General features: G+C 39.9%; 1 protein-coding gene and 1 long non-coding RNA gene across 2 annotated transcripts; both read right to left on the reverse strand.

The window, feature by feature from the left end:
* Nucleotides 1-588: 588 nt before the first annotated feature.
* Nucleotides 589-27505, reverse strand: LOC308104978 (integrin alpha-M-like; the record flags this gene model as incomplete). The annotated part of the gene is made up of 21 exons (XM_080455613.1): nt 589-741; nt 3907-4017; nt 4110-4238; nt 4712-4822; nt 5015-5095; nt 5269-5367; nt 6475-6573; nt 7172-7313; nt 8089-8162; nt 9539-9664; nt 9764-9921; nt 10018-10148; nt 11191-11324; nt 11428-11640; nt 11743-11886; nt 11994-12133; nt 14822-14881; nt 19890-19984; nt 20229-20337; nt 26500-26585; nt 27459-27505. The coding sequence occupies 21 exons, from the start codon at nt 27503-27505 to the stop codon at nt 589-591; spliced, it is 2442 nt and encodes an 813-aa protein (XP_080311739.1).
* Nucleotides 15732-18705, reverse strand: LOC308105248. The gene is made up of 3 exons (XR_013934885.1): nt 18587-18705; nt 16027-16172; nt 15732-15865 (listed from the first exon to the last, which is right to left on the reverse strand). It is a non-coding gene; the product is annotated as an uncharacterized lncRNA (long non-coding RNA).

Here is a 27505-nt window from a genome sequence, read left to right on the forward strand (position 1 = left end):
AACAACAACCAGGATGAACATGTTACCGACAAGCATCTCACCAAGGGTGAGTGAGAAGATGGCGGCTAGGAGAATGAGGCTGGTCGGTCACTGCCATTGACACGGCATGGGAGCTCCCAGCAGTGGAGGAAAGTACTGGCGAGCTAGCCGGATGTATGGAGGATTGAGATGAGTGGAGATGCCACTGGAGGGCTCATCCGAGGATGAATTAGAGAGAAGGGGCCTTTATCTCTATCCATCGGTTCCAAAATCTTACCCTGGCCATCTCTTACACAACTGATGAAGTCAAGTAGAAGACTTCTCAAGGTAGGAGGAACCATTTTCTTTTTTCTTTGCTGCTGCTGATTGAGTTGTATGCTGTGCTGTGTGTATTCAAGCTGTTGTACTATTGCTGTCATTTTGGGAGCCAATGACTGGGTGGAAATTAAACATGTTCAGTGACTGGCTCTGAAAAGGAAGGCTGATGAGAATCTACAGTGTACGCTGTGTTGTTTCTGCCGTTGAAGTTAGTAAGTTGTAACGGGGAACAGTATGTGATTCTTGGATGCTTCAATTATCCTGTTGTGAGTTTGCTATTTCCTTTTAAGTTCAAGCTTGAGGTTTTGGCTTTTGACACAAAACAGCCTTCAATTCAATCATCATCAATTCTTCCTCTGGTGGTTGTACTCTGCCATCTTCTGGACCTTGTACTCCATACTTATCAGCAATCATCTGCTTCAACTGACTCTTGAAAAACCCAGCCTGAGAGTAGGATACACCAAGATACACATGAAGAGAAAAACAGCTATAAATAAACCAGCACATTAACTAATACACTGGAAGACTAAATTACTCAAATAAGAATTGTCTGGAATGTCTGTGGTAAGGGCGCGCTCCCACCAAGAGTTGGCTGGCCGCTGTTAAACGCAGGTTGTGCGCGGCCACAGTTTTTTGCAGCCAGCGGATTCTAAAAAACGGGAGTGTCGCGCCTGTCACTCACTTTCAGGACCCTCCCCGTAGCCTGCACTGCCTGCTGCCTTGAGCACCATGTTGCTTCCTGAGTCTTGAGACAGTCCGCCTTCCACTCACCCGATTGGACAGAGGGAGAAAATCAGCGCCTGCCTCCAGCAGTTTTATGCTTCGCGGAGAGCAGATAAACGCAAGGTCTGCGCGACTAGTGGAAAAATCTGCTCTTGCGTGAATCAACGCATTTGCATTGACAATGCATTGGCAGATTCTGCAAACAGCGGCCAGCCAACTCTTGGTGGGAGCGCGCCCTAATGCTGCTTAAAACACCTTCCTAATGTTCTACATCTCAAAATGTGTGGTGTGCAAAGGAAGTTCCATTTCAGAGAAAATAATTTTGGTTTTGTTGAAAAGTAACATAGCACCTTTTCTTGCCTCCCATATGTTTTTCAGACATCATTGCCTTCAGTATTGATTGTATTGGCACCATATTTTTCATTAATATTTTAAATGTATATCTCATTCACAACATTGAGAGAAAAAACTAGGCATAAAGCATAACATAGAAATAGAAGGACAAGAAATTGACATTCCCCACATTTCACATGAAAGTAATTGCAACAGAATTGTTTTCTTCACAGACCATTTCTATTAAGTCACCAGAACAACATACTAAAAGTCCTAAGAAATCCTAGTTGCGGAATTATGTTTAATTAGTATCAATCCAAAATGGCCGCCAATTATTGTCAAAAAGTCATAAAATGATGGTAACAGATTTTTTTTCTTCACAGACCGTTTCTTTGAAGTCACCAGAACAACATACTAAAAGTCCTAAGAAATCCTAGTTGCAGAAATATGTTTAATTGGCATCAATCCAAAATGGCAACCAATTATTGTCAAAAAGCCATACAGTATAAAATGATGGTGAGTCCAATGTTCATTCATCTGTGATTTCAATTTACTTCCAATTACATTTTGAGGTGAGGAATTCAGATAAAATATCAAAATAATATGTCAGCCATTTTTAACCAATATAACAGAACTACAGGGTGTTATTACCACATATTCTAGCAGCATTTGACATCAAAGTAATTGTAACTAAATACTAATTGTATTATTTTTCACCATACATCATTTCTATGAGGTGTCCAGAACAACATACTAAACGTGCTAAGAAATCCTAGTTTAGGAAATATGTTTAATTGGCATCAATCCAAGATGTCCGCCAATATTGTCAAAAAGCCATATAAAATGATGGTGAGTCAATGTCAATTAAACATATTTCCGCAACTAGGATTTCTTAGGACTTTTAGTATGTTGTTCTGGACACCTCATAGAAATGATGTATGGAGAAAAAAAATCTGTTACAATTACTTTGATGTAAAAGGCTAGTTTTCTAGACTATCTAGTAATAACACCCAGTAGTTCTGTTATATTGGTTCAAAAATGGCTAAAATATTGTTTGATATTTTATCTGAATTCCTCTCCTCAACATGTATTTGGAAGTAAATTGAAATCTCTGATGAATACAAATTGGACTCACCATCATTTTATATGGCTTTTTGACCATAATTGGTGTCCATTTTGGATTGATGCTAATTAAACATATTTCCGCAACTCAGATTTCGTAGGACTTTTAGTATGTTGTTCTGGTGACTTCATAGAAATGATCTGTGAAGAAAAATAATCTGTTACCATAATTGTATGACTTTTTGACAATAATTGGCGGCCATTTTGGATTGATGCCAATTAAACATATTTCCTCAACTAGGATTTCTTAGGACTTTTAGTATGTTGTTCTGGTGACTTAATAGAAATGGTCTGTGAAGAAAAAAAATCTGTTGCAATTACTTCCACTTTGAGCTCCAAAATGAGCTAGTTTGCCTGCACTATTTCACTTATATGACGTTCGTCTTTCTGTATGCCAGGAAATCGAGCACTGTGGCCACATTCACTGATAATCTCCATGATGATAGAAATATCTCTAGACAGTGCTGCAAACTTCATCCCCAGGCCAATATGCTGCTTCGTAGGTTCAGTATGTGTTCAGGTCCTGTCAAGTGTGCACTTTTTAATTTTGCACTCCATGTATACAGCTTTCTTGTGGTGCACATACAAGAAAGGTAGCATGCGGAGGCTTAAAGTGGCCTACAATGATGCCCTGAGGATTCTACTTAAGGTCCCTAGATGGCATAGTGCCAGTCACTTGTTTGTAAACGTGTGGAATCCACACATGTGAGTATGGATTCATGTCTCGCCTGGATGAGTCCCGGAACAGTATTATTGAGGATATAGTCAATCCTGGGATGAGCTGTCTCCGGTACTCGTCCAGGCTGCGTACACACTAGAGAGTCAGCCTCTATTTACGATTTTATGTTTTTATGTTTTTAATTTTTGTTTAATGTGTTATGTGTGATGTCTATGGACTCTATGGACCCCCTGTGTGTCTGGAATAAAGTTTGAATTGAATTGCTTATGTCGTATGACAAGTTATCAGATCTGTAGTTCTGATATTTCTGAAGATTTTCACAGCTAAGCCCAAAATAGGGATGCCAGGTTTAAAGTTATTAAGATTTGAGAAAGTTTGGCCCAAGGGTGGCGTTAGAGAAAAGGCCATGGCATCATCAATAAGTAGGGGTTATCCTCTGTGGTTCATGAAGGTGCACAGAAAATGTCATGGCAATGCAGTCAGCATTTTTCTTTTCTGTTATAATTATTTTGCCTTTATTGACAGGTACAGTGTAGACTAGAGGGACAGGAAACATGGAGATAGAGCAGGGGAGTGACACGCAGCAAATGGCCAGGAATCGAACTGGAGACTCACTGTCAGACATTAGAGCCCATGTGGGATGTGCCCTAACTATTTGGGTAACTATCGGGTCGCCCCGAGGTAGTACTTCAGCAGTAGCTAGATAAGTTATTTGGAACCAAAATGGGGGAAATGACAAAGAGATACATTACCTTATGTAAGCCAATAGTGATCAAAGCCAAAACTGCCAGGCCTAGCAAGGTTTCAACAATAATCAGTGTGATGAGGTCTGTCTCTGTGTACACCTCTACCGTGGACACAATCTGAGGGGCGGTCATGAGAACAATTAAATCACTTTCTTCTAAGTCTTCTAGTGAAAATGAAGAGTGAAATGAAAGTAGAGATGCAATGTTACCTTTCGAACAGGGGGGACCATTCGAACAGCATTATTCTTAGAGTCTGTTGAAAGGAAGATGTATTTGCTTCTGTCATACTCCAAAGTGGCTGTGCTGATCAAAAGGAATTTGGCTGACTGGAGACCAATCTGTGGGTTGGAAACAAAGAGGGAAGAGGATAAGGAGAAGTTTTTGTTTGAGACAATTAAGCCCAGTAGGCCAGTACCCTACTGAGACGACCATTCAGCGAAAATAACAGATCTACAAGCTGTAGATCGGCTATATTCAGCAAAGAGATTTGATGTAGAGGGGAAAAAGGAGGGCCAAAGATAGAGCCCTGGGGAGGCCGGTCAACAAAGTATATAGGGTTTAAGGGGTTAAGAGACAATCCATTAATGCAAAGGTTTAGAGATCTGTACTGTATATTCTTTTCATTCTAGAATACATGTAGCAGAAAAACCCTTGCAGGCTTGGTTGTTTTCAATGATGCTATTGAAGGAATTTATTGTTGCACTTATGAACATTGTCAGCACCTACTGTAACAAGTGTCAAGACAATGACCTTAAAATGGCAAAAACTTGATTGAACTGTGATTTTACATGTTAATAGAAATGGTATTCACCTGCTCGATCCATTCTGAGCTCAGGTTGGCATAGATGTTGTAAACATCATGCTGATTTTTCACCATGAACACGTTGCATCTGAACACTGTACATCTGGCAACAAAGCAATCCTATGGGCAATTAAGGACAGATTAAACCAAATTCAAAGCAAAATGTTATTATGCAATCATAATAATTTTAGCATACACAAAATTATAACATTTAACTAAATGGCATGAAGGATATATATAACTATAGGCTACATAACTAATAGGTGTTTGTAATTTGTGGATGGTAGCTGTCAATGCGCAGACCATATTTACCACTGTATGTGTTTTATTGATCTTATCCACAAAATCTGAGAGAGTAGGTTCCTCATCCTTATCTCTGTAGCAGCCTGGAATCTGCAAGTTGTGTTAGTCCAATGGAGAATATAACATTAGAGTCACATCAATAGGTGCAACTCATTGAACTCAATTGAATGTGGCATGAGAAAAAGTTGGTCACGGAGCAGTTTGAATGTTGTTGTGCTTGAGCTCCAACATGCACTCAAGTGTTCATCCATGATGTGAGTCACCTTTATATTATAAGGATCCACCCAGATGTGTTTTTTACCCAGCTTCACCGGCACCTTGATGACCACAGTAACGTTAAAGGCTCTCACAAGGTTTAAAACCTGAGAGGAGATAGAACATGATAGAAAGAAGGGGGGTATATTCACCGTAATATTTTTTACCGTAATTGATTGCATAAGTGGTGTCTGCAGATCATTTTTTCCAAAAGGAAAATTGTTGTAGCTGGTTGAACTGAATGGAAATATTAAACATTTTACTTCATTATAAAACCTTGACAAGTTTTGATCTATTCCCAATTATAATGTTTAAATTAATCACACAAATTACTATGTGAATGAAAAGAAACAATGCAAACCTTGGATTGGAAATGGAAAGAAAGATGCTGTACTTCACATCAATCTCTTTCTCTTGGTAAAGTTCACTTTTTTGTGAATGCTTATCATTTCCACTGAAACAGAAGAGAAGTAATTGATAGACAATAGAAAGCACACACAAGCCTTGTGTGTCGTTACTGGGGGATTGTGGAAGAAAAGCTGATATGTAATTATTGTGCCATCACTGAAATCAATAATGTGTTACATTTTGTGTTTCATTGAGTTATGTTATGTTTAAAATGTCAAAGTGTCAAAATGTGGTTAAGTGATGCAGATAGACTTAAATGGCTTTTTGAACACAAGGTATTTGCATTGGCTGATTATGTGGAGAGAAAACAAACAAAAAGAACATAATACATGACATTTTTATTTTGGTTACAAATAATAATTATTTCTTTAGTTCTTTGTATAAATTGTGCAGCTTTCATTTATTGAGAAGTGAAACTTTTATAATTATGTTTTTTGAATGTTTTATAAACCTGTAAGGGGTGGGTTTTTATGAATGAATGGATGGATGGATTGATGGATAGATGAACAATATTCATTCATTCATTCACGAGCAACACAGTGCAGGGCCTTCCACTAGACTAGTGCCTAGATGACAGTACCTTGTGGCAGTTGCAGTGATCGGTATCTTTCTGTCAAGTTCATTGTTGGTATCTTCTACCCAATAGGAGACAGTGAAAAGTACCTAGAATGGAATGGATCAGAGAAAGTGCTTTAACCAGTGTATTCTTCTACCAAAGCAGTCAAAAATAAATGTTGACGGCAATTTTTATCTGATTGTCCTTGCAGAGGTGTGTGAGCAGAAGCGAAGTTAGAGAAAACGTGAACCTTAGCATTGCTTTTGAAAATAGGCTTGTCAATGGTGCAGTCACTCTTCCCCTGTGATACACCATCCTCACTGTCTATAGAGTTACATTCCACTCTTCCCTGGGTAAAGACAAAGAAAACCACAATGCATGTTAATCACACATCTTCTTTAACCAATGACAACAATTTATTAAAGGTTTCACGACATTCAGTTTTACAACACATTAAATGTAGTTATCATGGTCCTTCAAACGTGTATTAAAAGTTTTAACTGAAAAATCCGCTCCAGTGATCCATGGCAGGGTTTTTTCTCCCTGATTTCTAAAGCCTTTCCAACTGCAATGAAAAAAATTATCTTTGCCTGCGGGTGTCACTGTTGAGGGATTTTGACTGTCAATCATCGCCTCTGCTCCCCCCCCCCCCCCCCCCAAAGGAATGAATAGGGGAGGGGAGGGGAGGGGAGGAGAGGAGAGGAGAGGGGGCCGGATTAATGGACTGTGATATCAAAGTCCAGGGGCCAATCACAGATTACTTTTCAGCCTAATTATTCAGAAAACCCCAGACCACAGAAAATCCACTGAATGTTCAAAGTTGCAATTTTTTTGGGTCTAATTGAGGTCATAAAACCCTCCAAAAAACATTTTTTTTAAAAAGTGAAAATGAATGTCATAGAATCTTTAAGGCTAAACTTGGGGTTAGTTACGTTGCAGTGCCTTACCTGCTGTATGGTGAACTTCCTGTATGAGAGCCCAGGAGGGTATGTGAGAGTGACACAACTGTTAAATGAGTTCTCCTCTCTGTTCTCAACTGACACCATTATGTGGTTCAGTTCATCTATGCCCACTTTAACTTCTGTAAAGCTGATTATGATTATGCAAAAACAGAAAAGAAAAAGTTTAATTATTGTGTCTTCTTGATTGCAGGTGAAATCATTAAGGGAAAGGTAAAATATCATGTTTGCCATTCACTTACTGTAGCTTTCATACTGTCCTTCTAAATTAAAAATACAACATCCTCTGCTGGTCAACCCAAATAATACATATTACTAATACATTGCTTGACAAACGGCATCTAAGGAATCAGGTTGCTAATGTAACCTCTGAGGAGTCCATCAGGTCAACTGACTGTCCACCATCCAAATTTAACTTCAGGGGTGACCGTCCCTTTGCTCTCAGGCCCTAGAGGCCTAGACTGTTGAACAGCATTCTCTCCCCTGTAAGACCTCCTCTCTTACACCTCCTGTCTTGTTTGTTTTGTCTGCGGTTATTGTATTTGTGATTTTAACTACCTCCCGGTCTGTAAACCAATTTGGTCAGGGAGAGTAGTTTTTAAATATACTGTATAAATACATTTGACTCAACTTAACAAACAAGCAAGCCCAGAAAAGTATTGAGTGTTAATAGCGTTGTTGTACAGTAGACGTTGTTGTACAGTAGTTTTGATTGAGTTTTGGAAATTAGAAATCAGCTGACAGTAGAAATGCCATGTGCGAGTAAAATCTCTGTATCAATAAAGAAATCAATTGCATAGGGGTGTATTCATCATAAACAGGCACTCAATAAATCATGTTTTGATAGGTATCATCACCAACAATGTAACCACACTCTTAGATGATATGTGTACATTATGTCTCACCTGCTAAAGTTGAAATCAACTTTGAGGTTGTCAGTACAAAGGTCATCAGGACCACAGTTGAGTTCAAACCCTAACTGTGGTACAAGGGAGGAATCACATTTTCTGTAGTTGTCAAACAGTTATAATGAGATGATGGTCCTGCAAGCTTCAAAAGTCTTTGAATGTGATTTTACTCTGAACTGGTAGCCATAAAGTTCAAGCTTTGCACAAAATATGAGAGAAAGCGGCACACCACAGAGTGCACACACACCATCCAATATTGTAGAGGTGCTGACCACGGTGTAAAATATTTATATCAAAGGATCAGGTCAGACTCGTAGCCACGATACAGAGTATAATTTTATAAAACCAACGTTTCGACCACTGAGGTCTTCTTCAGGGTTTTCAAAAAACTTTGATTTTAAGAGGCATAATGTGACATTGGCAGGGATGATGTATGGCATTGCTGCAAACCAAGATGCATGCATTTAGTTGAATGCATACACTGACTTGCATAGTAAACACTGAGTACAATGAGTGTTGATAATGTGTTGTAGATGAGGTTATAATATTGGAGCGTAAAGCTGTCGTCCTATAGTGGTATGTTTGAGTAGTGGAGTGCAAAGAGTTATAGGGAGGAATAAATGCAAATGTTTGTTGTAGCAAGATTGGATGGCAGAAACTATTATTACATGTAATGTAACAATGTTACATACTGTAATGTTGTTTTGCACAGCATGATCAAGTACCAGGAGGTATGCCGCAATATTATAATAATATTTACACTGTCTGATGCAGAAATGTCAAACTGTGTCTCGCTTCCTCTCTCTGTCTCTCTGTGCCCGGTGCGTGCACACACATTTCGCAAGTGTCATAGGTGCACAGTGTACTGTATGTTGTCACGTTGGCTTGTTGTCACATTACCTGGGCTTTAACTGAACGCTGTGTCTGTCCTGTGCGTGTGCACATGCATACGCAGCTTAGTTGCTGTGATGTTACTGTGTCTCTCTCTAATTGTGTGTGGGGCATCATGTGACTGTGTCTCTGTATTTGTCTGTGTGGGTTGCACGTATAGGCAGGCATAATAGGTGTTGCGGTATCTCTGTGTTTCTCTCTTTGTCTATGTGCATTGCAAGTGCACTGTAAACTGTAGTGGAAAATGGCATATCTACTACGACATATGGTTAATCTTTTTGCATCTGTGGCACCCCTTTGGGTTGATTAGATGTTGCATTCATGATATATGGCATTTTCTGTTACAAAATATAATCAAAATTCTAATTTTGGAAACCAATAATAGGCAAAAAGTATGGAATATCAAAAGCAGTTTGATGTTCAATGTCACATGACTCATGAGATCATGCGTACTAGGGCTGTCATTGAATATTCCATATTCAAATATTGAAAATAAACAAATATTTGACTTCACGCATTTAGATACAAAAATAAAAGAAATGTAAAGGTAACTTACACGATGATAAGTGGTTGTCTGAGCTTGCTGTGCAAGGCTTGGACTGAGGTTGTTGGAAGATGGAACGCCTTCAAAAGTGAATCTAAGTTTATTATGCAGTTCATTCAGAGCATCCTCTGGACAAGCCTGCAATGAAAGAGCATTATCATGAAAATAAACACAGTCTACCCTTCCCATGAATGGGATTTCTCTTAATTTATGATTATATTTAGGTTACCAACATACCTCAATGTCAAATTCATGTGAAAAGCAGTGTGGCTCTTCCATGTCAAGAGTAAAAGAGTTGAACACCTCTTGTTGTTTTGGTGTCATGATGTAAGCACGGTTGTTTGGGGTCTTGCGAGTTGAATCCAGTGTCAATGTATAATTAATCTGTGCTTGAGCTGGAACAGTTAAGACTTTCATTAAAAATGTATTATTATATATTATATATTTTAAAGGCTAAATTGGCTCTGTAGTGCACTTACAAAATAAAAAACCTGAGTGGCGAGTCATAGTGAAGCAGACTTTAGCTGTGTTATTCAAGGGAGAATTGCAGTCCGAGTCGTTGATGGTGATCCGGGCTGGGTTGAATGTCACCTGTGCCTCTACCATCACGACTGGCTTAGATCTGGAAATGGACAGTGTCATATGGGGAGCAGCATACCGGTGTCAAAATGTACCACTAATTGTACCCTACTACTAGTTCACTTGCCAGTGTGGAGCCCCCACCGAGAGGACATAGTGCCTCCCCCGAACACGGGCAACTGTGTTTGTATAGATGCTCAGAAAGTTGGATGCAAAATGGATTGGAATCCCTACTCTGCGGTGGTGTATGGTCATATTAGCCTACGCCATCCGAGTGCCCATATTTTATTATTTTTCTCTTATATTTTCCTTTCTTACTATGTGGTTATTGTTTGCTAATAGTAAATACAAGACAGTCAACAGTTTCCTCTGTTATACCACCATTATTAACAGAATAGCTATGAGACTGGCCGGTAGTAAACGGGAATGCTGGGTTGGACTATTTCATGCAGCTGCAGGGCAGACTGCGAGAGACTGAACTGACTGAACCGAGAGAACTGACCTGGGAAGCTGTCAGACATGCTCTACAGGGTAACAAGGGAGCCGTAAGGTAGTTCTTCATCGGGACTGGTTGGCACCTTACTGGCCCCTCGCTAGCACAGTGGAGAACTGGGTGGAGGAGAAGAGACTCTCCACACCAGAAGTCCCTCACTCTGAGACACCGGTGTCTTGGGAAAATATGGAGGCATAGCCAGGACTTTGGGTTGGGTGTTAGACCCCTCGGGTGGGGGCTGTGTAGTGTGTGTGGCAATGGACAAGAGGAGGACTTCCCAGCATGCACACATAATCCCTATTATTTGAGTTAGAGCGTGGATATGCCAGGCCAGTTTTCAGATTTGTATTGTGTTAATAGGATGTCATGCTGAATTATGAAACCCCAAATGAAACAAAGAGAAGACTTTATGTAGAAATAAAGTCCTGTTCTAGGCCACATTTTAAAGCTCCGCTGCTGCACCCCTTTACATCATGGTATTACACTAGATGTAAATCAACTGGAAAGAGCTAAAAAAAAATCTGAGGTTTATATGTCTTACAAAATACTAGAATTACACCAGTGATAGAATTACATCATTATTTATAAATACCTGAGTAGGAGGACAGCACCCTTTGAACCCACTGCCAAGTCAGGCAGATTGTCTCCACTGAGGTCAAAAGAAGACTGGCTAATAGACAGACCAAAGAACCGCAGTCCAGGCTGGACATCAGAGCCAGGGATTCTCTAAATAAAAAGTAAAGAGAATGATTTAAATGCCTGGGTCGTACCTGTCCAGCAAATGCAGAATGTTGCATGAATCCATGATTAACCCTTGACTCTCACACACCTGTGAGTACATGGGATTGATTGTTAATCTTCCATAACCATGGAAAATATAGATGCTTCCTTGACCATCATTCTCTAGTGGTGCTCCCACAGCCAAATCATTGAATCCATCACTGCTGAGATCAGGCAGTGGAGCAAGAGAGGAACCAAACCTTCCTCTTTCTCCTGCAACACCTTTCAACACTGTTTGTCCATCGGATAGACAATCAGCTCTCTGATGGGAAAACAGAAAAACAGGAATGAGGATTATCATTTGAATTCTCATACCTGATGTCAAATGTATGCATTTGATGACAGAAAGTTAAACATTCTTTACCTCGTGAGTAAGGCTACAGACGTAAACCCTGCCCTCTCGATCTTTATCCGTGAATGAAGGAGCAGATATGAGGATTATGTCAGTGTATCCACTTCGATCCACATCCATGGTACAAACCTCTGCCCCAAAATATGCAATCTGAAACTGAGAAAGACAAACAAATCTTCATTCAAAGGTGGTAGAATTACATTTATACTAACAATCTTTTTTATTTTCCTTCATGTTTTATGAATAATATTTTGAGCACAAACCTGTGGATCTGTCGAGGGGTCAATCTTTTGGGGGGGTTTGCTGTTGGAGAACACCATTACCATCCCCATGTGTTTATATCTTGGAGCACCTACAACGGTGAGAATGTCATTTCTTCTTGTGGCAATTGCCATGGAGTAACCTAGAAGAAAACAGCAGTAGGTAAACATTAAGTACTAGATTTAGTAAATAATTAATTATGCTTAGGGTGCATTTAGATGTTGTTAATGTCGATTTTCATATGACCATCTCACCAAGAACAAAAGAAATCACACCCAGTGTGAAGTGGGCGGTGTGGTCACAGTGGTCATCACAGTGATGGAAGTTCAGAAAAGTAATATTGTGGACCAACCATTGTACACCCCTAACTTAAAAAAACCCATAAATGTGTTTTTTTTAAGTGCATAGTCCTATTTATAGGGCTATGCACATGTGTCATGTTTCACTAGCCAATCACAGTCCTGAATAGACTGTGATTGGCCAATCACGGTGCAGGGTTAGGGGGGTACACTGGTAGCCAATCACAGCGCAGGGTTGGGGGGGTGCAAATTTCCAAACCTCACATATAGGGGCGGTTTCACCGCCCAAAAACTGTTTTTATATATGTGGTGTGTCGGATTACATTGGACTAAACAATGACTCCCAAATGAAAGCTATGGCTAGAAGTCTGATGTAACATGCAAAATATTGTACTTATTTAGATAGACATGACTATACTTGATGCTAACTACATACGATACAGTAATAAGAAGTTCATTTAGTACTTTCTCACCAAGATAACTGTCAGGATCCATATCTGTAAGCTCCGTGAAGTTTCCCCTCTGGCCTTGTGTTGATATTTCTTGGTAGCTCCCCCTCCATTGGAAGAAACCAACAGCTGCCATCTGGAATCCTCCCTAGTATAGGTACAGTAAACTTTTCTACAACATTTTGTTCCATACTTTTTGTAATGGCTGCCACAAGATCACAGCTTGTGTGGTACCTCCTTTAGAACTTTAGTGTCTCCCCCTAGCTTCAGATTGGACCCCCCCAAGTCATTTAGAATAATAAAAATAAATGTTAAAATAATTTATAATACTTATTTAATAGAACCTGAACCCACTTTTGAAACCATGCACTCATAAACACGATGTATTTTAAAGGATTTATTTATCAATCGGGTGCTGCGTTCATAATTTGAGGCATTTTGTTCAAAACGAGCAACTTTAGATGCCAAACTTAGCCAATCAGGATGGAATATGAGAAATTGGACAGATCCGTGTTGATCACATGACAAGATAATGTGTAGCGATTTGGGTGATGTTTGGACAAAATCCAATAAGTAGTATTGCCAGTAATATAGTAATAGCCAAAACTGGTTCTGCTCTGGCCTCCAGGGAGTGTGCGTGCACAGTTTCACACTGATCGCTCCAACGGTGCCGGAGATAAGCTGTTAACAGACGGGTGGACAAACACACACACACACACACACACACACACACACACACACACACACACACACACACACACACACACACACACACACACACACACACACACACACACACACACACGGACACACACACACACGGACGGACGGGGGCGAAAACAGAGTCTCGGCCACACCTTTGGCCTGGCGGAGACAAACATACAGCCACGAGAGAGTGGCATCCTCGCCTCCCTAAATTTTCAATTTGCCCATCTGCTGTAATAGGGTTCTATCATGTGTAGAGACAACCTTTTTTGTCAAACAGAAATTAACCAAGGAATGAGAATATTAACTTAATTTAGCTGCATAGGTTTGTTATTGCACAGTATTTTTGATTACCCCAGGCACATAAGCAACACTGAATCCCTCTTGAGCCATTTCCATTTTTTTCTTTTTTTTTTCTTGAGCCAGAGCCAGAGCCACAGCCAGATGATCCTGTGATCCTGTAAAAGGAAAAAAAGGAAAAAAATGAATATCTCACTACTCAATTATGAAACTTTAAAAAATTCTGATTTTCCTGCTGATCCAGATTTTATGTGGACATTGGAACTATACCTTCAATTGAAAAGATACTGTCCTGCAAAGAATCCTTGATTTTAACAAGCTCTTCAAAGTCCACTCGATACACGTGCTTCGATGGATCAGTTGCAATGGTTTCCAACTCTCCTCTCGCTGAATCACTATCAAAAGCACGTCCAACCTAAGGATACCAAGATACAGTGTTTGCAATCTTTTGAATGACAATGTTATTTTTAAAATTATATAATATATTGGTTAATAATTTTGTTGTCTCATCTCAAAAGTGAACATGTTTTGAAACTACAGTAAATAGTCATGTAATGCTGGGCAGTGACAGCAGCATCCTATCTAAACTGCCCACAAAAGGTTTGGAAACGTAACTTCGGTCTATTATATCTCCCCTTAAATTATATCAATTGGCAATTGGTGTGCTTGCAGGTTGCTCAAAACGAGAGCGACAACAGAAACATATTGAGGGATTTTGACAATTTTTTTTCGGGTGCTACCCACACGTTTAGCTGTGTTGCTCATTCCACGAATGCCTGATCCTTACAAGCTGTACCTCTTTGTAAAGGTGACTAATCAACGATACAAATTATATAAAACACATTAACACAATACCAATTGTCATTATTAAAGGGGAGATACAATCGACCGAAGCTAAGTTTCCAAACTTTTTGTCGGCAGTTTAGTTCACCTCTTATTGTAGGGTTTTGTGGTCCTGTCCTATTCCCAGTACTAATCCTAGATAGACTGTTAATATTTGCTACAACTAGGAAAATGTTATACAAGTACGAATTTGTATTGAGTGTCCACTGTCTGTATAACACTAGAAAAGTGCACTCCTCAGATTTCCACCAGGCTGGGTTGCCTTCCCAGGGCTGTGAGAGTCATGAGGTGCAGCTGTAAGGACACGAGGAAATAGGGGGAAACAGAGTTTGTATCAGACGGTGCAACGTTTCGTGGTGCCCCCTGTTGCCTTAAGTGAAAGCGCTTTTATAGATGCGCTGCATAGAGGCCACTAAACATATGATTCCAATTTGTGGATGATTGGATGTTGCATTCATAATGTTCGTTCGGGTGGGAGAGCTGTTTTGGGTGTGTTTGCTACTCCAAGTGGGTAAAATGCATGGAACCAAATGGTCCATTTGGACCCGTTAAGGTCCATTTGTACCGCGGCAGTAGTGTGTTGGGATCCACTACAATATTATTTATTAATTTCATTGATAAGATAGGCTTACACATCTGCAGGAATCACTGCTTTAATTTCATTTTCTAATAAATATTCATATAAGGCCTTGTTGGCCTTATATGTATGCTTTTATTTTAAGATATTCTTTATTTCCACTTTGAAATTAAATTGCACTGTGAATAAAGTGTGGGGTCGCCAACAAATTTCCACCATAAAATGGGGTCGTGGCATAAAAAAAGCCCTGGTATGGGGTATCAAAACTCAGTTTTGGAGTAGTAGCAAAAAGTGTATTTTGCGTATTAGCGTTTTTGTGTTCACTGGCTCACGGGTTGCCAAATCATGTGCGTCAAACAAGCGCCGGTGTTGCCACATCCGTGAAACAAGCGGACCATGACGCGCGCGTGGTGCTCATATCCCCGGATGGGTATGGTCTAGTTAGCTACAACTATGTAAAAGATTATAATCTTATAAGTATAATTATTTATTTGTGGTATTCTTTCTTTAAATGTACATTTCAAAATTATGAGTGAGTCTAACCACTTACCCCAATGGCAAATCGAACAATGCCTTGCTTTCTAGCTAGGGAAACAGCATCCAGTAAATGTATTCTATCGTTAGACTCTCCATCAGTAATGACCATAAGGAACTTGTTCGCGCTTGATCTCGATCCTCTGTTTCCTGAAAAAACATCTTGGCTGTCGGAATAAAACAAAATAATATATTATCTATCTATCTATCTATCTATCTAGCTATCTATCTATCTATCTATCTATCGATCTATCTATCTATCTATATAAAAACTCTTGTCATAAAATGTTTGACATGTTTGCTACGTTGTCAATATAAAGTCACTTACACAACTGTTTTAATTGCTGCAGCTGTATTAGTCCCTCCTCGTTGTTGGTTAATACCATCAATTCGATATTCCCAAGATCCTGATGTGGAAGAAGCATCAAAATAATAGTGGATGTTGGTATTGCTTGAGTACTGGACAATTGCAAACTGCAAACACAAGAAGAATAGAAAAACATTGAACTGACATATATGTTGCATTTACAGTCAAGCAATTGAAGTGGTTTTAGATAATGAAGCTGGGCTCTTTTCACGTTCATCTAGCAAACGTCTGCATGACTGTTGTGTTGAAATGACGCGTTGTAGTCCTTTGTCAGGTTTAGCTCAAACAGCAGCCTTTGGGAGCAGTGCAATGCAATTGTAATTTTCGTGTCTGGGAACAATGTAACTCGGATTTTCATGCGGGAATGGTCAAAATTACTTAATCTGTCATTTCTCGAATGGAGAAACGTAGAACAAAGCATGTTGGTGGGTTTCCACACCACAGGTGTGTTATTATTAAATATTTTAAATGAAATTATGATGTATTTGTCTTTTTCTACAAACACATCCATACAGCAATGAGAAGACAACTGTGCCTGTGTCTAGAATGAACAAAAGAAAGGTTGAATTTTGATAATAGAGTACAGAAGTCCTGACGTCACTCGTTCATCCCCAGGTTCGTAAAGTAATTTCGCTGTGGAGAATAACATTGGGTCATCTTAGAATCGTCTCATATAAGAATTGTGGTCCAAAAATAAACAAACTGTCTCGGCGATATTGTCAGGGAGGAGGTTCTGTATCGTTTATGATAGTCACTTATATTTGATACAGTCGGAAAATTTTACTAATTCGGCGGAAGTAACATTATCGTTTTCTCACCGTCAGTTGATGCTTCATATCCATAAGAGTAAAACCGCCGGGGTCATTTGTTTATTTTTGGAACACAGTTCTTATTTGACACGATATTAAATACGTCTATGGGGATTCAAAATGGGGTGGAAAACCGCGAACCAGGTAGACAAACCTAGGATGTGTAAATTACGTCAGACTTCGGTGCTCTATAGCTTCAAGAAAACAAATCAAATTATGTTAATATACTGTATGAGTAATTGCAGGATTAAAAGTGGCTCATTTTGGTTTAGCTAGATGTGGTGAATAGGCTACATGCTAACGTTATGTGTGAATTCTCAGGTAGGCCTAGGCTTAGGAGTGCCAGGACATACAGTATGGAAAGTAAAACCACCCACCCTGGTCTATTTGGCTCCGTTTAGACTGCAGTCAAATCCAGTCAAATCCGATTTATTTCTCAAATCCGATCTTTTGCCCCGACTGTTCACACTGCATTTGCAAGTGACCAGATCGGATCTGTGTGTTCAGACTGATTTAAACAATGTCAACCAAAAGCTGCCCTGCGTCCACATATTTGCTTTGGTTACCGTGGTAACGATGTAGGCGTTTCCTCTGACACTGCAGATAGGACCTTGTGAACCCATTTTCTGCCATGCCGGGAGATATGTCTTATATTGCCTTGTTCCTGTACATTCCTACAAGTTTCGCTTGTACCGAGTTATCCCCCTAAAGTGCTAGGAGACATTGAATTTCTCTGTCTGTCCACTGAATGCTGCTCGCCATTTCTTCTGTAAAACTTATTCTGCACTATTGTTTTGTTTTCATTACACCCCTTGCACTCTCGTAAATCAATTCAATTCTCGTGCTCTGTAATGACGTTAGTGGCGCTCGGGTCGCGCTGCAATTGACGTTTTGGACAGTTTGATATGCGACTTGGGTGGTTAGAGCAAGTTACTTCGTTCAGACTGAGACGCATCTTTAGAAATCCGAATTGAATCAGATTTGAAACCACCTCTTAATGTGGCTCAAGTCGGAATTGTAAAAATCGGATTCCATGTGACCTGTCTCTGTTCAGACTTCATAAAACAAATCGTATTCCAATCTGGATATGGCATAGATCTGATTTAGGCTGGATTTGGCCGGCAGTCTAAACAGGGCCTTTGATCCTTAAGGCCCTTACACACCGGGGGCGATTTTTTCATGCGAATAATATGTTTTTTTTTATTTATTCGGACCGAATTTGCGTATATTCGCATAATCGCCGGTGTGTAATGACCTTTAATGTTCTGCACAGCTGAACATAATTTTGCTGCTCATTATGTGGCTTTCTATATCGATATTGCCTCTAGCAAGTGAAGCTCTAAATTGGAAAAAAAATCGATTCAGATTTTCTATCTGATCAGCATGTTTTCATTGGCATAGAAAATATGAACCAAGCTGTTTGGAAGAAACCACTTAAAGGGATAGTTCACCCAAAAACAATATTTTTTTCTATCGATTAGTCACCCCATGGAGACTTGATGACTGGCAGCGGTAGGAGACCGGCAGCGGTAGTCACAAAGAGTCTCTTTGTGTCTCCTACCGGAACCGGAATCAAATTATTGGCTTAGGACAAAAACAAACAAATATCCATGAATTCAAGTCTCCATGGGGTGGATAGAAGAAAAGTCATTTTGGGGGTGATCTATCCCTTTAAAGTTAAAATGTTACTTGACCAATTAGGCTAGTCCCACCTGTGTATCTCTTCTCATTAGTGAGCCAATCATGGTTATCACAAAAGCCTTCATTCTGATGAAATCAGAGGCGGAAACACTGCCTGAACCATCCAGTAAGAATGCAAAATCTGTTCCCGCTGCTCCTGCTCCTGCTCCTGCTCCTGCTCCTGCTCCAGCTCCTGCTCCTGCTCCTGCTCCTGTTCCTGCTCCTGCTCCTGCTCCTGCTGGACACTCTGTTAAAAGATAATAAGAACAAAATAAAAAGGGCATGGGAGGGAATACGTAAAAAATCATAACATTTTGGTTATTGGCCTGGTGCTAGGTAGGCTACAGTGTGGGCTCCTGAGGATGAAGAACTGACTGAGGGTAAGACGTGGAATGACAGATTTACAAAGGAACATTTCAGAACCCTGTGTGAAGTTAAGTAGCGTTGATGTTTGGGTTGTTTGGATTACTGGGGGACGGTATTGACTGATGGTGTAATCACCTCTAGTAAAAAAAAAAATCTTGCAGTCAGTACTTCTATTTAAATCAACATACAGTATTACTTACCTTCAAGAGATGACGGCACAAATGCTCCATTTACAACCTTGTCATTTGCAAGAATCTCTAAGCATACACCATTGTATGTTGTGATAGTAGGACACTCTCTTGGAATGGTTGGACCACATGCCTGAAATGGGAGAAAGGAATATCTGAACTCAAAATAGAAGATTTAGTTTTGTGGAGAAAATACACTATATGTCACAGATGAGAGAGAGAGAGAGAGAGAGAGAGAGAGAGAGAGAGAGAGAGAGAGAGAGAGAGAGAGAGAGAGAGAGAGAGAGAGAGAGAGAGAGAGAGATTCTAAGAGAGAAAACTTTCTGTAGATGTTTAGGAATAGTTTTACTTACGGAATAATAATTAATATAACTGCTGTTAATTAACTCACAATTGTCTTTCCTGTGATAGGGTCATTTGTCATTGTCAAGCCAAGGGACATGTGGACTGCAAAATCTGGCACTGTATTAAACATAACATAAGAAAGATGAAATGATGAATGCCAGCATATTAAATTATATTGTGAAATTTAGGAACAAAGGTTTAAGGTTCGTTACATTATCAGTTAAACCCTGTCTATTTCTGAGTATTTATTTGTGTCAGGAAACTGGTATTGTATATATTGTACTTAAAAAGTAACTTTTAAATCATAAGTACAGTTGAGACCATTCGTATATTGAATAATGAACATAACGTCATGATGATTACGTTATTATTCCAAAATGGCATATCATTTTTTATTAACTTTTATGTTGATTTTAATGTTAATGTTGTTGCTTACCAACAATATCCATGGGGCTGCATGATTCTGTAGAACTGTAACACTTATATATTTGTCCGCTCCCATCTTGTGCAAGGGGTGCACTGACCAGTAAGCTAAGGAGAGAAATCGGTGAAAAGAAAAGTGTGAATAAAATATTAAATACACCCAGAAATGAAAAATTCTGAAAAGTATCCACTGGCTCATAATGACTGTTTGTTGTGAGAAAAAAAATCAGAGTGAGAAAAGAGTATGTGATGGGTTAATCTCTCAAGACAGATTCAAATTCAAAGAAAAAACCTTGATCGAGCGCCTCGGTCTGGATTCCAGGCTACAATTCCATGCTCTCCCTTTATTTACCTTGATTGTCTTTGAACCACCTTGTATCCAAATCCATCCCCGACACCAGGTGAACTCAAAGATTTCCAAACCACAGGATCAATGTTAAAACCAAATGCAGCTTGGAATACTGAGAAAAACAAGGAACAACAACTCACCAAGGCAATACAATTAAGACATGTTACGTTATGTCCATGCCAGCCACACACACACACACACACGCACGCACGCACGCGCGCGCGCACGCACGCCCACACGCGCGCACACACACACACACACACACACACACACACACACACACACACACACACACACACACACACACACACACACACACACACACACACACACACACACACACACACACACACACACACACACACACACACACACACACACACACACACACAGGAGGGCCCCTACCCTACAGGATAAGTTGGTACACAGCCATCACATGTACCTAAAACCAACAGTTTTACTGATGTGTTCTCCAATAAGGTATATAAGATTAATAACTTTGCTAACTATAAAACTTATTTTGTAGTGTACCGCCTCGAATGTGGTTGTTTTTAGGTGGGAAGAACAACAAGAAGATTTAAAGTTAGACTTGGTGAGCATACAGACAGTACAGCCTTCCTGTCCATCCCGCCCTTATTTCCGGGAGGTCGTGCCTCCCAGACCAGAGGCTGTGGTCACTAGTAGACTGGGCCTTTGTTAAATGACATTCTTGTTTTGAGTTAACAATGGTCTTACCTGACAGGTAAACTGCAAGAGAAAGTGTCCATCCCATTGTAGTGACATAGGTCAGTGAAGTACTTAGAATCAACAGGATGACAATGTGAAACTGCATCTGGCATAGAGAGAGTTTGAAATCAAAATGCAGAAATAGTATTATGACTGCTGTCTTAATGTTGTTACTTGTACTGGCTCAAATGCATCGAGACAAGCTGTTGGTTCACGCAATTTACAAATGCTTCCAATATACAGTCTGTGCAGCAGAAGCGCTGGGAAAATGAGTGCAGATGTAAAGCAGACGTACGCCAACCCACACTTCCGATGCGTTTTTGCAGTTCCGTAAATTTGTCCTACTGTATTACGCTAAGCATTTCCAGACGGTTTACAATTAATGTAAAGCAGTATAATACGTATTCACAGCATGTCCCACCACAGAATAATGTGTTATAAACCTCCTAGCCAAATTTTTATTCTAAAAAAAAGTATATAAAATGGTTAAAAATCATGAACAAACAGTGTTTCGTCTACTTACTCTGCTCTGAACCCTGGGGGTGTCCACTGAAGGCACTGACCGCTCTATTCTGTGCCAGTTTTCCCAGCCGCAACGCTTGTTAAATACTGATAATGGAGCTGCGCCGCCCCAATAGGTTATTCTAGCACCTGCTCTACCCGTCACCATTATGCCGACGCCGTTATTTGCGCGTGGAGGTGTGCCCGTGGGCGTGTTGTTGCTATATCCCCCACATTGCAATTCTACAGACACACATGGGTACGGGTTTCGGGGGGGGGTTAGTGGAATCTAATACCACCCGCTGGTTTATAAAATCACCCGTCAAGTGCACACAGACACTACAATGGCTTTGTGCGTTGGACCATGAGCCGTGTTGCCAGCCTTGGCGAGAAATAAGCAACCGCAGTCCGCAGGTCTATGAAAACAAAAAGAAGCAACTATAAGGCCACATGAGCACTTCAAACTACTAACTAGAGCTTTCATATCCCCTAAATATTTCAGCCCGGCTCGACTAATAATTGACAAATTAGGCCCAGCCCAGCCCGTCAGTAATTTTTCTAAAGAAGCCTTATTTCTCATTAAATCTTGGTAATTCGTTAATTCTTCCAGAAGTCTATATTTTATTTAAAAAACAGCTTGGAGCAAATAGGGCTATATAAATATACACTGCCCCATAACCATTTTAAAAATGATTATGGTTATTCTATGAAATATATGTTTCATAGAATAACCGTAATCATTTTTGCGATGGAGAAATCACATCCAATGTTACCTTCTAATGCCCGCTGCCTGTGCTCTCATAGTGTCTCATTTGAAGAAATAATCCAACATTTACTTTGAGGTGAAAAAGACATGAAGAAAGCTCAATAGTCTGAAGATGTCATGTTATGGTTTAAACTTTAAAGGGGGCTGCTGCGTCATGACAAGACAAGATTGATTTGACCTACTTTTGGTTGCGCTGCCCTGTTGATTAATTATTTGGCATCAGCTGGGAATATATAACTATTTTAAATGGCTTTCATATACTCTTGGGGATCTGACTAATATGACAAGTTGCTTATTGTGAACACAATAGCCTACGCTACAAATTAATTAATATGTGAATTTATTTGGATGTAAAAAAAACGTAGACCCGGCTCAGCCGGTGCCGACGGGCCGGGTCGGGTCCCGTTGGGTTTGGGCTAAAATCTTAAGCACTTACATTTTTTATAAGATGAGCGGATCATAGTGATTTTCATTTTGGCTGCTGTCTCATTAAACCCATGCTGCGGGTGAATATTATATTATAGCCTATATTATATATATTAGCCTATATTATTATTATATTCCCCGCGTAAACGCTACGTTCATGACCCCCCAAAATAACCATATTTGAACTGGGGACCCCCCCATTTTGTTTGACTCGGTTCCACAGATAAATATTGTGAAAATAGCAGATCTACAAGCTCGCCAGGCGTTGGGTGCTCCATTGTGGTCTTGACCCACAGGTTGAGAACCACTGCATTAAAAGCTCCAAGCAAGTTACATGTCTAGTATGTTGTTGACCACGTAATGTAATGTTTTTGGTTTAGTGATAGGCTACTCCGTGGCGCGCGCGCGCCTCATTGTATGCTGTCCAAAATAACAGATCTGTAAGCTGTCGACACGACATGACGCAGCGCCGTCGATAGCTTGTATGTCTGTTATTTTGGGTAGGTAGGCGACGCACATATACGCATCGCAGCAATGTGTCTGGGTTTGAGAGGCTTTGATTGATGTAAACTTAAAGTTTAGCTCTGTTCGGGATTACTGAACAAAGGTGGATGATGAAAGATAACGGGGACAATATGGATGTAAGTTAACTTTAACTGCGTCACTTCAGAGGAAACTATGGAGCAACTTCAGAGATGTTTACACACCCCTGGAATCCATTAGAATGGTGGAAATAGAACGATAACAGCCAACGTGAGTACATAGGCTATAGACCTTTCCTAAAACTGTCCAATTTATTATACCCATGTGCTACTGTTTGTCTGTGTACCACGTAGGAGCGTTGTCGCAACATGATGTAATTAATTATTTGGGAGCAGCCGGTGTGTACCAATAGTATAAATATTTTAAATGGCTTTCATATACTATTCCGGATCTGACTAATATGACAAGCTTATTGTGAACACAATAGGCTACAAATTAATATAAAAATGTATTTGGATAAAATAAAATAAAAGAAGGAAAACAAGCCCAATGTGGCTTATAATAATCAGACCAGGCAACAGTGCAGAGACTGCAGACAGGGAGATAGGCTAGAGCATATATTGGATCGGGGATGAGGGCTAGCGCAGTCTTCTCTTAAAGGCAATGGCTTCTGGCACGGTGATTGGTTTTATCATTGTAACGCCCAAACCACACCTATGCATAATGTAAGGGGTAGCTCAGGTGTTTGGCGGGTGAGAGGGGTGCCACAGAATACCGAATTTTGCGGGGAAACGCCTCTTGCCTAGTCCGAAATCCTTAATTAGTGGTTTGTTCAAATTTCACCCTGAATAGGGGCCTGAAACCATTAAGGGCTTAAACACCTTAGACGCCTGCGTTCTCTGAGATCCGCGAGGTCACACTGAGCTTCTCATGTGAAAAGACTCAAAGCTCAACACAAAAACAATCGTGAAAAACTGTTTAAATAATCTAACTCCACAATTCATTACTACATAGTTCACAGCCTTTTTTTCACCCTCCCTGCTGGCTTCCCTCTTCAGAACATGCGCCAATTGTGTTCGTATAGACGCTTGACAAAACAGGATGCACCGTAGTGGATCCAAATCGAACGTTTAAACGTTTATTGAACATTAAACGTTTTACATGTATATTTTTTAGAAACAAATTAGTTTAGAGCACAAAACAATTTCTGCTTTTATCCTATTTTTTTCATTCCAAGGAGATGGCTTAACTGTGTTTTTTGTGCATGTTAAGTGGTGGAAAAAGTAGTGTACGGATGTTTTACTTACAATGTATAAATACTCCGTTACAACTAAGCGTCCTGTGTTTAGAATTTTACTTGAGTAAAAGTACAAAAGTATTGGCATCAGAATATACTTAAAAACACGAAGGTAAACAACGTACAAACATAAAAGTACCCACATTTTTCTAATATTTTCCAAAATTGCCGTTCTACAAGCTCGCAACACGTTGCATCACAACTTGTTATGAGCTATTTAGCCATATTAAAATAGACAGAAAATAGGGCTTAATTGGTTGATGTATGTTTTGAAATAACAATCTAAATCTATAAAGTAACTAGTAACTAAAGTCTTCAAATAATTGTAGTAGAGTAAAAAGTACAATTTAACCTCTGAGATGTAGTGGAGCATTAAAAGTATAAAGTATTGAGATTGTAAATACTCAAGTAATGTAAAATTACCTCAAAATGTTACTTACCGTACGCAAGTACAGTACTTGAGTAAATGTGTCTGTGTGTCTATTCGTTTGTAGCAGATCAGCACATGTATGTTACAGTAACAGACAACTGGGAACCAAATTGTGCCGTCTATAAGGACTAGTACTTGTCCATAAAAGGCAACGTATTCTCAGCTTAGATTTTGATTGGTTTAGACATGCTGCATGATGCAGAGATTACCTATGAAGGATATATCCAAAAATCTGAATGATGAATCTGATGAATCTATGACTCTCATCCTGTGTTAATAAGGCATCTCTCTCTCTCTCTCTCTCTCTCTCTCTCTTTCTCTCTCTATCTCTCTCTCTCTCTCTCTCTATCTCTCTCTCTCTCTCTCTCTCTCTCTCTCTCTCTCTCTGAAATCCTGCTTGTGTACTGATGTTTTACTTACAATGTATAAATACTCTGTTACAAGTAAGCGTCCTGTGTTTAGAATTTTACTTGAGTAAAAGTACTAAAGAATTAGCATCAGAATATACTTAAAAACACAAAGGTAAACAACGTACAAACATAAAAGTACCCACATTTTTCAAATGTTTTCCAAAATTGCCGTTCTACAAGCTCGCAACACGTTGCATCACAACTTGTTATGAGCTTTTAGATAGGCTATATTAAAATAGACAGAAAATAGGGCTTAATTGGTTGATGTATGTTAATAACAATCTAAATCTATAAAGTAACTAGTAACTAAAGTGTTCAAATAATTGTAGTAGAGTAAAAAGTACAATTTAACCTCTGAGATGTATGGAGTATTAAAAGTATAAAGTATTGAGATTGTAAATACTCAAGTAATGTAAAATTACCTCAAAATGTTACTTACCGTACGCAAGTACAGTACTTGAGTAAATATGTCTGTGTGTCTATTCGTTTGTAGCAGATCAGCACATGTATGTTACAGTAACAGACAACTGGGAACCAAATTGTGCCTTAAGGACTAGTACTTGTCCATAAAAGGCAACATATTCTCAGCTTAGATTTTGATTGGTTTATTGGGGATTTTAACAGTAGGCCTACTCAAAATGATCAATACGATCGTAATCATATTGAACCTCACAAGCAATCACAAAGAGTACTGAGCAACCTTATTGACACATGATTAAGTGGACAAATGGAGAGAATTACACGAAACAAAGAGACAGTACACATGGGCTCATGTTAGGGATAATGTTATCTCTTTAGCTAGGCTGGATAGGTTTTATTGTGACACCAGTTTGGTGTCATTAAGAGGTGTGAACAGCTGCCAGTGGGTTTTTCTGATCATTCTCTAGTGGTAGGGGATGTGCTTATCACAAATGTGAAACCAAGGAGTGCTTACTGGCACTTCAACTCCACTTTACTCCTTGATGACATTTTTAAGGAGGTTTTTAGTTTTTTTTGGAAGGATTTTAAGAGTGAAAAGCAAAGTTATGAGTCACTGAGGCAGTGGTGGGACTGTGGGAAGGTTCAAATTAAGCAGCTTTGTCAACAGTACACTCTTAATGTCACAAGGGACATCGCCAGATCAATGAGAGATCTAGAGGCTGAGTTAGTGGACCTGCAGAGTATGTGGGAGTCCACAGGAAATCGAGGACATTTTGAAGTCCTCAAGTCTAAAAAAAGCATGCTTGAAGACCTACTGGGCACGAAGGCGCAGGGGGCATTGGTGCGGTCTAGGTTCCAGGGTGCAAATCGGATGGATGCACCTTCCAGTTTCTTTTTTGGTCTAGAGAAAAATAATTGACAGAGCAGGTTCCTGCACACGCTACGTTCACCTAAAGGGCAGGAGATAACAGGGGCTGGAGAGATCCGGCGTGCGGCAGTGGATTTTTACTCTGATCTATATAAGAGTGAATACAAAGACAATGAGCCGCTTTTTTCATCATTTTGTGATGGAGTTCCTCAGATTCCCTCTGAGGAGAACCGTGGTCAGGGGGGCCCTCTGACACCGACTGAGCTGCATGCTGCTTTGCAAGGCATGGAGGGGGGCAAAGCCCCTGGTATCAACGGGCTGACGGTGGAGTTTTACATAGCTTTCTGGGAGGAGTTGGAGGAGGACTTGTTGGAGGTTTTGAATGAAAGTTTTGGAGAAATGTGTTTGTCGCTAAGTTGCAGGAGAGCGGTCTTAACTCTGCTGCCCAAGAAAGGTGATCTGCAGGACATTAAAAACTGGCGTCCAGTGACTCTTCTATGCACGGACTATAATATTCTGTCCAAAGCTCCGGCTAATAGACTCAGGGAGGTGCTAGATCAGGTTATACACCTAGACCAAACCTACTGCGTGCCTGGTAAGTCTATTGTAGACAATGTGTCTCTGATTCGTGATGTTTTGGAAGTCTCTGGTTCATTAGGTTTAGATGTTGGTCTCATTTCACTGGATCAATTAAAAGCATTCGACCGGGTAGAACATCAATACCTTTGGAAAATGCTAGAGTTTTTTGGTCTACACCCAGGTCTTATAGCCATGATAAAGGTTTTGTACCAGGACATTGAGAATGTGCTGAAGATAAATGGGGGACTGAGTGCTCCCTTTAGAGAAGAACGGGGGGTCCGGCAAGGGTGCTCGCTCTATCCATTGAACCACTGTTGTACAGATTACGGTCTGATCTTAATGGTCTGGTCTTGTCCAGGTTTAACACAGCACAT

Source organism: Gymnoscopelus braueri (assembly GCF_963280865.1).
Source record: "Gymnoscopelus braueri genome assembly, chromosome: 17".
NCBI classification, from domain to species: domain Eukaryota; kingdom Metazoa; phylum Chordata; class Actinopteri; order Myctophiformes; family Myctophidae; genus Gymnoscopelus; species Gymnoscopelus braueri.